Source organism: Ceratotherium simum, chromosome 25, assembly GCF_057802395.1.
Source record: "Ceratotherium simum simum isolate JZ-2026a chromosome 25, ASM5780239v1, whole genome shotgun sequence".
Lineage (NCBI taxonomy): Eukaryota > Metazoa > Chordata > Mammalia > Perissodactyla > Rhinocerotidae > Ceratotherium > Ceratotherium simum.
Genome location: NC_141924.1, coordinates 29,032,935 through 29,048,476, shown reverse-complemented (window position 1 = coordinate 29,048,476; position 15,542 = coordinate 29,032,935). Strand labels below are relative to the sequence as shown.

Here is a 15,542-nt window from a genome sequence, read left to right as displayed (position 1 = left end):
CAGTTTCATTAAGCTAGATCACTCTATGATCAGGTATAATAGCTAGACGTGAATTTGCTTTAATGCATTTTAATACTTTTTTAAATGAAAATTAATGTCTATTATTAAAACAATGGTTTGATCATTTAAAAAATAATATAAGAGAAAAGTAAGCAAAGATCTTAGAAATACAAACTTCATGAAAGCTTCAACCACTAGAGAGAGAGACTAAGTACCTTTTTAAGTATGGTTTCCTGAAAGTAACATTGACAAAATAACTTTGTACTCCTAATATTGCTTATTGGCTTTACTTTTTACATTCCTAAAGTTACAATTATTTTCATTGTCTATATTCTTTATCAGTAAATAAACTTTACAATATGAATAAGAAATTTAAAAAATTTTTCTTAATAAACACATCAACAGTTACTTATACCATATATTACAAACGAGTACTTTCATCTTCCAGGGAAAAATCTTAGAAGGTTACTTACTAATTTATTGTGACAATAATGCCAAGAGATCTTTTGCTACTCCCCTTTTGAAAACCCTTCCAGAATTGGGGACACTTTTTTTTTAAACGATTCTCATTGGTGGTATATCTTCATCCATTTTACAGTGCCTTTAGTTTTAAGCTTTGGAAACCACGTTGTAAACAAGGTAAGGATTGAACTAAATGATCAAACACTTGGGCTTATTTTATTTTAATAACCATAAACTAATGAAAATAGTTTTTTGAGTGATTTCCAAACTGGTTTAAAGTCAATTAAAAGAGGTTTCAAAAATGTTTTTAGGAATGGCAGCATGTCAGACATATGTTCATAGCCTGACCTTTAAGGAAAACATTCATGTAAATGAACCAATTCTGGTAACACTGAAAGGCAATCTGCCACATTACTTTATAGTTACACCTTATACAGGGTGTTTTAATATAATATATGACAACTGATGTATACATTTTTGATATATACATCATATACTTCAAAGAAGGAAATGTTTAAATATTCATGTATTTTTAACTGTGTTCAAGTTAAAGGCATACCCTAATACGTTCTGTCTAAACTGATCACGTAAACTTGGCATGGATATAGGTGTTGGCAATTTATTTCAAACTGCTATTTCTAACTTTGAATCTCAGTAACATTATGGATGTTAATAGAAATATTAGGAATAATTCGAATATTTTAAATTACTATCTTTTAATCATATAGCACAAACGCCAGCTTATCACAAAAGAAAGTAAATTATCACATTTAAATCCCTACCTATAAATATCTGATCAAAGGACTTACCAGTGTTTGGCACATAATAAACAGAAATAACAGTATATATTAAATGCAAATTATGAGTATATTTCATTAATATACCATGATTCCACATTAAGTTTGTAAGATTAAAGTAGTAAGCCAAGTGTAACATCTATTAGCATCTATCTTGCTGATAAATTCCAACATATAGAAGAAACTACACAAGGGAAACGTAAAGCAACTATGTCCAAAAATATCTTGTTATATTTTATACTTTTTATATATATTCTGATAAATGATTTTATAATGTTAACACCTAAAGAACTGGACATTAGGTATATCATTTATCCTTTGTACACTAAACATGTATATTTTTTTAAACCATAATTTTTAAAAAGATGAAAGCACACATTTAAAATTTTTTAATCTACTCAAGGCAGAAAAAACGAAAGATGTGGGAAGATTATACACCAAAAGGTATACTTTAGTCATGGGGAAGCAGAGGGAGGGGAGTGAATTACAAGAAACTTTCACTTTCTCTATTGCACACTATGAATCATTTAATCTTTTCCAATGATCATGTATTACATTTATATTTGGGAAAAAATAAAGATTAATGACAGACAAAATTTTAAAGGAAATAAATACATTCCTTCTTCAAATATCACTATGGCCCAACAAAGAAGGCTCTCTGCTCTAGCCACAATGACTTTCTTCACTATTTAACAGGCCAACTTCATCTCTGCCTTGAAGGCTTTAGCACCTGCACTCCTTCCTCCTGGGAATGCCTGCTCCCGATTCCTCATCCTGATTCCTGTTTACTTCATTCTTCTCCTACATATCCTCCTTGAGGAGACCTTCCCTGATCATTCTATCTAAAATTGTATCACATTATTGCCAGCTCCACTACTGCCCAAACCTCCTGCTTTACTTTTCTTTATAGCACTAAGCATTAACCAGCTTCCTATCACCATTTGGTTACTTATACATTGTTTGGCTTCCACATAGGAACACAAGCTTTATGAGAGCAGGCACTCTGTCTTAGTCACTGTTGGAGTCCCCACACCTAAAATAGCTGCTGACACTCAGGCATTCAAAAACACTCGTTAAAGGAATGAGTGATTCGGGATAGGAGTTAATATATATTTGTTTCCATGGAAACAGTATATCAGACGTTATAAAATAGTTAGCATTTCCTTGAAACCATGCTATTGAATGCAAGATTGAATTTTTACTAAAAACTTTAAATTACAAAATAATTAAGGAAAGATATTTTGAGCAAACATACTGCTAGGGCTTTAGAATTGTAATTATTATCCTAATATTCTACTATTCTTAGTAAATAGTCATTTAAAGATGGTTGAAAATTTGCTTGATTAATAAAACAAAAATGAGCATATCTTTGAAGTTCTGAGATTGCCTTAAAACACAAAATTGCCATACAACAACAGAAGGTGCTATATTAAAAGTATTACTAATATTAAAAGCCTCCCAAAAACACATTACCTCAAGTTTAAGCATCTCCATTAGAAAGCAGAAAAAAAATAATAAAATGATGGATGAAAGGTGGAAGACAATGACAAAAGTATACATTGAACACATAATAAAAATGTCCAAACTGCTAAATCTGATCTCTTATATTTGTATACTTTTAAGATATACTTAAATATTCTCTTTAATAACTATGCATGAGTGTAATCCTACTTATTCTATATCTTTATAAACATTTTAGCTTTTAAACTGAGATTCAAATGAATTCATTTGGAATACAAACAAAATTCTTAAAAAATCATTTCCATTAAAGACCACACCAAATATAAGTTGATAATAGCTTTGATATTTTCAATAATGTAGATTTTTAGAAAAAATACTTTTTTTACCTTTAAATCCTCAATTTCTGATCTATAAGATAGCTAATTATTTATAAAGTACTTTCAAATGCTTTACAATGAGTTTTCTATATGCCTTCTAAAATATCCAGATGAAAAAAAAAACCTGTCAGTAAATTCATAAGATATATATTTAACAAAGTAATGGAACATAGGGCATATTTAACAATGTACACCAGATTCTATATATTCAGCCTCAAATAGAAATACCAAATAAATCATTGCATTTTTAGCTTCCTTAATTCCTTTTGAAGCGTTTTGTTTCTAACGCTAATATTTAGGTTCAATAAATCAGTAATATATAAAAGTTTTTTCTATTAAGTTCTTTAAGTGCTACAAGTAACCAACATACTTTGCTGCGATTAAATAGAATCGAATTTTAATAAATTAATAAAATACATGCCATATATTTAAAGAGTAAGCAGAAGCTAAAAATAGAGTTATAAACAAATAAATGAGATGAAGTATTTATACAGTAATTTCTTTTCATATGGAAATGGTATGAGACAACTCAAAAGTATTTTAAGTTATATTCAACACAAATAATATAACATACGACTTGGCGAAATATAAAAAGCAATAACAGTAAGTATTAGATTAAGATTAATAGCACAAACTTACTCATATGGCAATCATCAGACCACCTCAAATGGGAGATAAGATGAGACAGAAAGAACACAGGTTTGGGTAAGACCTGGGTTCTAATCCTAGCTTCTTTATATTAAGTACAAGATTTGAACAAGTTATTTAACCTCCTTGAGCCTCAGATTCCTTACATATAAATCAAACTTCATACTTAACTTACAGGGTTAAAGAAACAAATGAGACCACATATCTAAAGTGTCCAGCACAGTATTCAAAACCTAGTGGTTCTCAAAAAGTAAGAGATTGTTTTCAATAATATTATTCTGACTCTTTACTACCATTTCCTAAAGTTGTTCAAAGTATTTCAACATATTCTGAGGTCTCTACACTATGTACCTACTAATTAACAAAGTAGAGAGTAAATATTATCCTTGTTTTACTAAAAATATAGTGAAATATTAAATCACCAATTACTTGGCAAGAATAAATCCCTTTATTTTAAAATTTATTTCAAAACATGGGAAAAGGTAAATTTTATGAAAACTTGAAAGAAGTTAAGACGTGAAGAATACATTTCTAAGCTATTTTTCTTCTTTCCCAGAAAGATCTTTTCTAAAGAAAAAAATAATCATTCTTTCCTACAATCACCCCTGTTGACAGGAGGACAATGTGGGAAGACACTAAATCATTTCACCCTAAATCTTTTAGAATTCTAGTTAACTTTCTCATCACAAATAACCTCTTCTCATTACTTATAAAGATATTTTAGTCTACATAAACAAAAATATAAATTTATAGAACTCATCCATATTAGAGTATTTCTTAAATAAAATATTACTCAGAAATATTTTCCGACCCATATTATTCCCAAAATGCAAATAAATATACAAATTTCCTCTCCTTGTTCAAATTCTATTTGTATAGCAAGTACACGTATAACTCCATAATTCTTAGCTGGAAAAGGTCAGAGAGGATTGCACTTTAAAATAGATATATTCTGTGATTCAATTTTAGTCAGCCTATTATTACATTTGTTTTGAAATTTCAAATAACATTAAAGAAATTTTTTAACCAAAAGAGAGTATAATTTTTTAAAAATTTGAGAAATACTAGCAGGCAGGCAGATTCAATGAAAAGTAATTCTTACTGAAGCACAGGAACAAAGGACTGGATTCACCCAGGGTCCCATATTTCTACTTTAGCATTATCTGAATAGGATTTTTCCTCATGAGACTTTTTTGATTCAGCCTCTCCTTGATTACACATTAGGAGCTTCTAACTGGCTTCAATAAGTTCATGAACCCCCTAAAATTGTTTGAAGAATTGTGGGATTATTGGGCTACAAAGATCACTTTTGAAAAATTTGCCCATGAAGTTCATAAATGTGAAAGTATGAAGTATGAAGCATCACAAAGCCTCACACGCCTATGCGTGTTACACCATACACTCTCACCATGCCCCCATTGATAAGATGGAGCAGGAAGGAAAATAAAGGACGACATGAGTTATCTGTAATATTTCTATTTCATAGTTCATTAATATGTTACTAATTACAAATAGAGTGGCTTTTAGATCACCAGCTTAAAAACTCTAAGAAAGAGATGCAAATTGAAATGTCACTATAACTTAACTTTTTAAACTGAAAATATGAAAAACAGAGGGCAACATCACATAAGGGAGCTTAAGAATGACAAATAATAGTAATAATAAAATATCTCCTACAGAACAATAACAAGGACAAAGGCTAGCATTTTTAAGCAAATATATTTTTATATCCTAGAGCTGGTCATATGCTTACATAAATATATCAGGAATTTACAGGCCAAATTCATGTCATGTGAGAAATGGCAGAAGGAACCAAGAATGTTTATCCCGGAAAAGAAAACACTCAGAGTAAATATGAACAGTCTTCAAATATCTCATGTGGAAAAGAGGAACAATTTATTCTGTGTAATTCCTCAGGACAATTGGAACCAGTACATGTAAACTACAGGGAAACAAATGTCAACTCAATGGAATGGCTGACTTATGAAGAAATATGCACACCCTATACCACATAGCAAGAGTTAGAGATCACATAGCAAGAGTTAGAGATCACTTATCTGAGATGCTACCAAGGGGAGTTCTGGATGAAGTGTTAGACTAGATTTTTTTTTTTTTTTTTTTTTTGGCTGAGCAAGATTCGCCCTGAGCTAACATCTGTGCCAATCTTCCTTTATTTTACATGTGGGTCGCCGCCACAGTATGACCGCTGATGAGTGGTGTAGGTCTGCGCCTGGGAACCAAACCTGGGCCACTGAACTTAACCACTAGGCAACAGGGCCAGCCCCGGGACTAGATGATTTTTAAGACTTCTTTCAACAACATAATTCAATAATTGATAAAACAAAAACAAGCCTACTAGAAAATAAGTCTTTCCTAAATATTTTCTCTAAAACAACATTAGTATTAAAATTGTAGAAAATGAAATCATACTTCCTTTACCCCTACCAAATTGAGATAAACTCAATTACCACTTATTGACTAGCCTGGAGCAAATTTAACTTTAAATATCATCTCTCCACAATATACATCATTTATTAAATAGAACAATACTCTTTTATGCAAACATTCTTCTCTAAAACAAAAAATAAAAACAAAACAAAAACAAAACAAAAAATAAAAAATATTGACTATCAGACCATATTGACTACATACAAATATTACTCAGAGCAATCAAAAGAAAGGCAAATACTATTTTGATAGGATACTCAGAAAAATCTCAAATTCTGGCTTCATTCAACAGTATACACTAAACAAGTTAACATCAATCACATTTAAGTGCGCTGAACTTCATTACCTCTGAATTAGCATTTTCTGCTTGTAACTTTTTGCACTCATCTTTGAGTTTTTCAGATTCTCTCTCACGTTCCAAGGTCATGTTGTCCATTAGCGTTTGAACTTGGACCAATTCTTTCTTTAGCACAGCAACATCTTCTATACCAGGTCTCTGAAGCTGTGAAGCAACACATTTTAATGAAAAATTACAGTGAAAAACTAAAATAAGACACATTTTTTAAATGTGTTTCACTCCAAGGAAATGAAAATAAAAACAATCTTTAATATCGATTATTGGACTCCAACTATCAAATACTGATATCTTTCCCCCAACAAGCTCTCCTCTTCCCCTCTATCTCGTATATAATAGTGTTACCACTCAAGGTGCAAAAGGGCAAATTCACAATTATCCTTAGTGCTTTATTTGGTTTCCTTTCCTTCACAAACTATAGCCATTGGTCCTAAGAGTCACTTGATAAATGCTACACTCTTTCATTTTCTATCCTTAAAAACCAGTAATAAAAATGGAGGAGCAGATGTAATAAGCATAATTAGGGTTTGTTACAAGTTGAATATAGTTATTTATTTATTCATGTTATTTACTGAATGCTAAATAAAGGACAGAAAGGAATCAGGGACAGATCCAAGGTTGTTAGGCCTGGGAGAGTGTTGAAGATGTATGGTTCCAAAGACAGAAATATAGCTATGGAGGAAACCTGATCACTTGATGTTATACTTGTTGAATCTGACATGAAAGCTAGAAATGCTATCAGAAGTATCCTAAAAGTAGGTGGATTTCTAAAACAAAGTGCAAAGGAAGGTCAGGATCAGAGATGCAGATATGGAAACTACTAAAAAGACAGATGATATTAAGATAGAAAAAACAAAAATGTTGAAGGTAATAAATGTATCATAAAATTCCATTTTTATTTAAAAAATCATATATAGTATATATGTAGGTGGTAGAACTATAAGGAATTTTTTATTTCCTCCATTTTACTCAAGCTATTCTTTTAAAATTTTTTCATCAAAGTACGTATTTCATTTCTAATTTGGAAAATTATAAAAGTACATTCCAATAAACAGTTTCTAAATTACCAATTCAGTCTTCAGATCTTGAATTACAATTGCTGCTTTGTTTAATTCTTCTGTCAGCTGTGTCACCCTTTGTTCAGCAGCTTCTCGAAGACTCTTTTCTTCATCATATTTTGACTTTATATCTAATTAAGAATAGTTATATAAATACTACTTTCATGACATTAACTCTAGGGAAGGACAGTTTTGTAAATTCCTGTATATTACAGTGCATATCTATATATCACTCTAATTCAAATTCACGTTTCTTAGATAACCATAAATATATACAATAAAATTATAGTACTTCTGATTATATTAAATAATGAACTTAAAATAATCAAATGTTTTTGTCTATATAAATTCCACACAACACTAAGTTATTAATTAGCATTTTAATATACCCTTAATCACATACAATATTTTACCTAAAAGCATGTAGTTAAAAAAATGTGTAACTGATAGCATAACCAAATGTTAAATCTACACTATATTATTTAACTTCTTCAAAATGTTACTTGTTAATCTTTAAGCATACCCCAAAAGAAAATTCATCTTCTCTAAAATTCAAGAAGAATTCTACGGAGAAAATCAGTCCTTTGAAGGGAGGAGGTGGGAGGACAAACAAAATGATTTATATAGCAACTGTGTTATCATTAAATTCCAATAATCACCACCACAGTCTATAACAAATGTTTTATCACACTAAAATACGAAGTTTACTTCTAGGATATATAATCGCAAAAAGGTAATGAGACTGATTTATTGGCTAAAAAATTCTGATTCAATTTACCTGCAATTTCAGTGGCAAGTTGGGCTGCTTTCTGTTCAAATAAGTCTTTCATTTGCTTAATATTAAAATTTTCTGTTTGGGCTTCTTCTAACTGTTGTTCCAAAGAATGGAGTTCTACAAAAAAAATAGTAGTTATTCAAATATGTTAATTACACTTCCTAAATTGTTATTACTTATATCACAATCACTGTAGTAGTTAAAGACAATCAACGTGAGTTTATTATCCAATTAGAAGTAGAGTATCTTCACATTTCAAAAATTAAACATCTCTCATTTAAGGCACAAGTCACAATTTACAAATATATAAACAAATGAATATTTAGCATCACACTCAATCTATCTGTAAGTATGGTTAAAGATTATTTTGATTTCACATTTCAGTTATTTTCCTATATCAGTCAGCTGACCAAAAAGGAATATATTCTGCTCCTCTAATAAAATTTGCTTTAATGCAAAATGAAATGAGAAATGGTTTAAAAACAATCAAGCTCTGGGGCCGGCCCGGTGGTGTAGTGGTTAAGTTAGCTTGCTCCACTTTGGCAGCCTGGGGTTCGAAGATTCGGATCCCGGGCATGGACCTATGCACTGCTTATCAAGCCATGCTGTGGCAGGCGTCCTACATATAAAGTAGAAGAGAACAGGCACGGAGATTAGCCCACGGCCAATCTTCCTCAGCAAAAAGAGGAGGATTGGCAACAGATGTTAGCTCTGGGCTAATCTTCCTCACCAAAAAAAAACAATCAAGCTCTTAAATTAAAAAAAGAGTCAATTAAAACAGGCAGTCAAATCCTAATACTTCATTCTTAAAAAGAAAAGAGATTTCAGAGGGAAAGTAAATACAACAGCTAACTTCAAAATATAATCTTGATTATTCATTGGAGCTTTTCTCCAGTTAAAGTCATTTACACAGATGCTAGTTTGATCATTTTATTTCAAGAGAAAAAGAGAACATTACTCTTTAATATAGATGTAACTTTTCATTAAACAACCATATTAATGTAATATTCCAGAAGTTTATTTATAACTCAAGAATATAGTGAACTAAGAAAACACTAAGATTTTCGCTGATTAAATTATGAAGTTCACAGGTAACAAACACTCTAAACCTAGAACATAATTGTTATCATCACTGTTTTAAAGCCATGAAGTACAGTAAAACCACAAAACAAAATTCACGTAGCAGGTATCAGAGAAAAAGAGAGGGAAAAAAAATTTTAAAAAAAAGGATGAGAAAGAAGAAAAAATGAAAAAATATCTGCTTTAAGTAGTTACCTGCTGATGAATCAGCCACCAATCCATCAGATTTAGACTCCTCAATGAAAACAAAAGACATAAACAAATGCAGTAAAATGAAAATACAATACTGTTACAATTGCCAATGGGAAAAATCTGTGAAAGCCACAGTCTGTCAAGTAAGTACCAAGATTTTGATGAAAATTAAATTTTGGCCTGCTCACATTCTTCCAGAACTCTAAGGTACTACTAGGCAGACTGGCATAATCATCTAACTGCCTTTCACTGGTTTTAAGAATTTTTTTTATGCTAACATATATTAAATTGTTATGGGTCTTGCAATAGACGGCATCTTACATTCCATAAATTCAGTAATAAATAAACATAAATTATTACTATTATAAATATAGATTCTACAGCAAATACTTAAGTCAGCAGGCAAAATTCAATCCCATAATATTTAAAATCTGCATAAGCTAAAATATGCCATGGAACTATTGCTACTAAAAAATTTGGCTTTAAAAGGATAAATTTTTAATTCAGGACTATAAATCATCTTTAAAAGAAGCAGAAATAAAGCATATATTCAATAAGGTTTAATTTATCACATGCATTAGGAACAAAATAATATATTGCCTAGTCATTATTTCCATATTCTAGACAATTATACATATCTGAAAGAGTTTAATAAGGCATCTCCTAGTATATCCAACTTTTTACTTTCCTACATATTGGAGTAGACATATCGATTGCTAAGAATCATCAATATTTAAATTACATTTTCCTCCAAAGATAAATTTCCTACCAAGGGAATCTCACCTTGCACTGTGGATAATTTAATTTATTAAATGTGAAAAAGTCATCTCAAATGTAGTAAACAATTTCCTCTCTGTTTTCAGGTACAGAAAATAATACAGCCCATGTTTAATTAGTTGTTAATGGCATCTATGGAAAATATGAGTAAATGAACTCTAAGTATTTTAGATTACTAAAAACCTCTTTAATGCATCCTCAATTATAGAAGCTGAGAAGTAAAATAAGACTGATCTCTTGTTATCCATTTATTTGTTTTTCTTTTCTAGTCCAAATGATAATTTTTGGTAAAAAGGCAAAAAGACTGACTGAGAGTCAAAATGTGCTAAGATAATGTGCAAAGGGATCACTAATTACTTTATTAAAATATTAGAACTATTGTTGAAGGGTATACACTTTATTCTTACAAATGAAAACTACATATGGATTTGGAAAAATTCATTATTCTATGATTCTTTATGTAATTTTAGTATAAAAATCAATATAATTTAGTATAAAAATCATAATTGGTTAACATTTATTTTCAAAATACATTAAACTATAAAGAATCTAAGACACCAAAAGAATCTCACTCCGAAACAACCACTTTTGATACTACAGTGATTTTCTTGTTATTGTCTAAGTATCATCTTTATGTAAAGTTGCATAGTATATATGTGTGTGTGTGTGTATAAACAGATACAGAAATATTTATATTCTGTTTTTTAAAAACTAACATTGTTAATACAACAGTTTTCCCACATTTTCAAACAATCTTCACTAATATAAACCGTTAATAATAGTTCTCTCCCTCCTAATAGACATTTTAGTGACTTCCAATTTGTCACAAAGAAATGCTTTGATGTGTCTCACTACTGTTTGAACCTTTGTTTTTTAAACATTTAGGTATATTGCAGAAAATTAGAATACAGCCTGGTATAAAAAAACAACCCATAGGTAACTGATTCTTAATGAAGCATCTTCAAGAGGTTGCATCTTAGCTTCCCATATATTTGTTTGCATTCATTAGAATTACAAAGGATATACACTGTAGGCTATTAAATACAAAGAAACAAATTAGGAAGTTATTTGTATTAGGCCACCTGCTTGCAAAAAAGTATTATGCTTAATTTTCAACAATGAAAATAAACAAGAAATAAACACACTTCAAGTATTTAAAAGCAATTACTTGCTGCTGCAGCCCTTGATATTTTTCTAATTCTTTCCTTAATTCTTCTGAATACCATTTTTCTTCCTAAGGAAGAAAAAAAAGATTTAATTAGTAAATTTTAAAAGATTTATTAACTGAAAATAAACAAGTAATAATAATTTTTATTTTTACCTTAAGTGAAGCCTGTAGGTCTTGGACCTCTTGTCTGAGTAGTGTTATATCATCTCTAAACATAAATTGGGAAAAAAGAATTAAAAGTTAATGTTCTTTAACAACCTGGTCTCTTAACAATCATGGCTAGTGACTATATATTAATATGCTAGTTTTCTCAATCCCTTAAAAAAATACTATTGTATATTTTATACATAGCATATATATAAAAAACCCTTAGAAAAATAATTTTATTCCTAAAGCTCATTGTTATAAATGGAAAAACACTTTATCATGAAAATGATATAACTGTCAAGCAAAATTTCTACCATTAATTTACCAATAATAAGCATCAATGGCTTCCTATTGCAGTTGGTATAAAATCTAAACATTAACAAGGACTATGAAATCTATACAATCTAGTCCCTGCCTTATCACTCTCCCCCTCATTTGCTTAGCTCTAGCAACACTGGTTTCTTTCTGTTCCTTGAGTCTGAAGTGCTCTCTTGTGTCAAAATCTTCTCACGTTCTGCTCCCCTCACCTAAGGATCAGTCTGACAAAGAATGGTGAGCAGACTACATGAGCCCTAATGCAGGACAGAGATTCCACGAGAAAACACAGTTGGGATTATTCTTCCACATGCCAGGAACAGATCTTCACCTGTTGGACTGTAAACAGCAGAAAAAGGGACTCTCCTTGTTCCACGCCACTATCAATGGCTGCCATGGTAGAAGACTGAAATGAGTTGATTAAGAATACTCAAATGAATTGATTACAGCATAGAGAGAATAGGAAAAAAGGATCAGTTCTAGTGATAGGGAAGACCAAGTCCACACCAGCACGAGTGTATCAGCAAGGTAAAAGATAATGGGACACACTGGTGGGAGAATTAGTCTCTAGGATGGGAACAGGGGTAGAGAGTAAAGGGACAGGGTCAGCTTCATCTATGAAATAGGGTTAATAGTAGAAAAGGAACAAAATTGCCAACAAAGAGAAATGTAAAAGATGGAGAAATGAGTCATCTACTTTTTATAGTCATTCATATGTAAAGAATTCATTCGTTATTCAACAGACATTTGCTGTCTATGCCAGACTCTCAAGTTGTTCAGTTTAAAGGGGGAAGTAAACAGTAAACAAGTAAGAGTAATAGACCGTCATCATTTCTGTGATAGAATTAAAAAAAAAAAGCATAAAGATAGTGGTCACTTCCACCTCGAAGGGCTTCATGATGGAGATAAACTTTGAGGTGAAGTCTGGAATCTCTGAAAACAAAGGTAAAATTAGGTAATAAATTCCTGCTACTTTTGTTAACTCTTAAAATTTGTCTTTTTGTGAAATTTTCATTAGTTTTCATTTCTCGGGGGCAGTGGTGTATATGTGTGTGTGTGTGTGTCCTCATCCTTTCCTTTCTCCCATATGGCCCTACAAACTAACGTGATTTGTAGGAACCACATGCCAATGGGGGACACTTAGTGTTTATATGTGTATGGAAAAGTGTGGGTGTGTTTTAAGTTTTACCTACTACTTACTCATCTTCCAACTCCATGTAAAAACTAAAATGATGAAGAAAGAAATTCATAACAAAATACTTGAATGGCTCATATTAAATTTAATGAAATTCCAAGGAAGATGATTCCAATCCAACTTCTAATTGGGTGGGCTTAGTTGCTCCAATTAATCCTTTAAAAAGGGCCACTTCAATAAATTTGTGAAAGTAATTTGCCTACCAAAGAAAATCTTTTGAAATGTGTAACATATCAAAGCTACCTAAGACATCTACAAAACAATTTGGCAACATCTATCAAAATTTTAAAGGGAAACTTTGCCCAAAAATTCCACTTCTAGAAATTCATCTTACAGATATACTCAAACATGTGCAAATGACATGTCCCCAAGGACATATACCACAATATCATTTGTAATTGCAAAACACTGGAAACATCCTAAATGCTCATCAACAGGGGAATGATAAAATTCTAAGGAGTCATTAAAAAGAATGAGATAGCAATATCTGCATTGATACGAAATATCCATAAGATACACAGAAAACAAAAGGTATAGAACTGCTCTTTTATGTAATTACATACATTTATATACTTGTTTTTATATATTCATAGACATAAGAATATGCATACATATGCATAGACTATCTCTGGAAATAAACACAAAAATCTGATGAAAAGTAAGAAAGTAGGAAAACCAGGTGGCAAGGAGTCAATTTTCACCAGATAACTCTTGGAATCATTTAAATTTTGTACTCTGAATATGCCATCTATACATTTTAAAAATCCGCCCCCCCCAAAAAAACCACTAATGCATCAGGTTTCAAATATGTGATCGATGTTGACAAAATTCACATGTAAACTGAGAAACAGAGAGCTTTTAAAACAAGGTTTCATGACCCACCCAAGTCACATGGGCTTTTGATTTAAAAGACATGTCCTGCCCATAGTCACATATCATCCAATGTGTTACAGAAGGGCAGGATGTAACTCTCAGAAACTGGAGAGGTGCAGGAGGATGAGAAGAGCGGATACAGTAAAAAATAAACCTGGAAAAGCGCACAGTAACTATTCCATACGTGACGAGAAACTAGTGAAAGTTATTCTTTGGGGTAACAGCAATCAAATTTGCATTTTAAGAATATTACTCTGGAAGCAATATGGAGAGTTAACTGGAGAGGTACAAGATTGAAGGCAGAGAGCCAACTATAAATACTGAAAAATATTTTTGAGTGAGAGATGATGAGGCTAAAATAAGCTGTAGCAGTGAAGATGGAAAAGGTTATGAGAGCTGTTAAGAGGATAGAATTAACTAAACTCTGTGAAAGATCAGGTAGGGGAGCAGGGCAGGTGTGCAAAAATGAGTACACCCCATTTTCCGGCTTTAGTAACTGGGTGGAAAGATAATGTTGCCATTCACCAGAAGAAGTAACAATAGATAAGGAGGAGATTTAGAAGGAAATATAAAGAACCCTGTTTTCAAAATGTCAACAGTCAGATATTCCTCTGGAATATCTACCAGAAGATACCTAGTAAGCAACTTGGGAGACAATTCTAGGTTGGAGATGTAGTTTAGGAAGAATTCATGGATATGGATATTACCCCAGGTAGACTATACAGAGGAAAAAGAGCACACAAGACAGATCAAGAAAGAAGGATCACAATGGTATGTTGTCTGAGAACAGCAGAAGGAAAGAGAGGCAGCAGAACCAAATTTTGCAGAGACGGTGACAGATGGTCTACAAAGATGGCTGCCATCAACTTCTTCCCTTCCTATAAGCAGAAGCCACTCCTCCACCAAAAGACAGAGTTTACCTCTTGGCCTCTTGAATCTGAGCTGGCCCTCAGATTCCTGAGTAGCCCTCTGGCTACTGTGACCAATAGAATGTGATATAAGTGACAATCTGACAGTTTTGAGCCCAGACCCTCAGAGGATTGGCAGCTTCTACTTCTTTTCTCTTGGAATACTTTTTCTTAGAACCCAACTGCTGGTCTGCCAGTAAGTCCAAGCAGCCATATGGAGAGGCCCGTATGAAGGAGAACTGAGGCCCCCGACATATAGCCGCCGCTGAGCTCCCAGCCAGCAGCCCACACCAACTCCCAGACATGCATGTGAGGCTATTTTGGACCTTCTGGTCTTCCTAGCACCCCAGTCTACATCACCTAAAGCAGAACCATCCAATCAACCCAGAGAATCATGAGAAGTAATAAACTCTTATAGTTTTAAACCACTAAGTTTTGGGTGGATTGTTACAAGGTAAAAGATAAGAAAAACAGAGGTCAAGTAAGATAAGAACTGAAAATAATCC

General features: G+C 32.0%; 1 protein-coding gene across 3 annotated transcripts in view; it reads right to left on the bottom strand.

Annotated features, from left to right (window-relative positions):
- The window catches only part of EEA1 (early endosome antigen 1), a 127,822-nt gene that overhangs the window by 73,780 nt on the left and 38,500 nt on the right, over positions 1-15,542 (bottom strand). For 2 of the 3 annotated variants that reach the window (XM_014779605.2, XM_004417951.3), the window contains 6 exons: positions 11,752-11,806; positions 11,599-11,664; positions 9,657-9,696; positions 8,385-8,498; positions 7,616-7,737; positions 6,540-6,695 (listed from right to left, as the gene is read on the bottom strand). In XM_014779605.2, coding sequence (XP_014635091.1) covers positions 6,540-6,695; positions 7,616-7,737; positions 8,385-8,498; positions 9,657-9,696; positions 11,599-11,664; positions 11,752-11,806 — 553 coding nt within the window. The remainder of the gene's footprint in view (positions 1-6,539; positions 6,696-7,615; positions 7,738-8,384; positions 8,499-9,656; positions 9,697-11,598; positions 11,665-11,751; positions 11,807-15,542) is intronic. The other variant, XM_087449112.1, reaches the window with a different exon arrangement.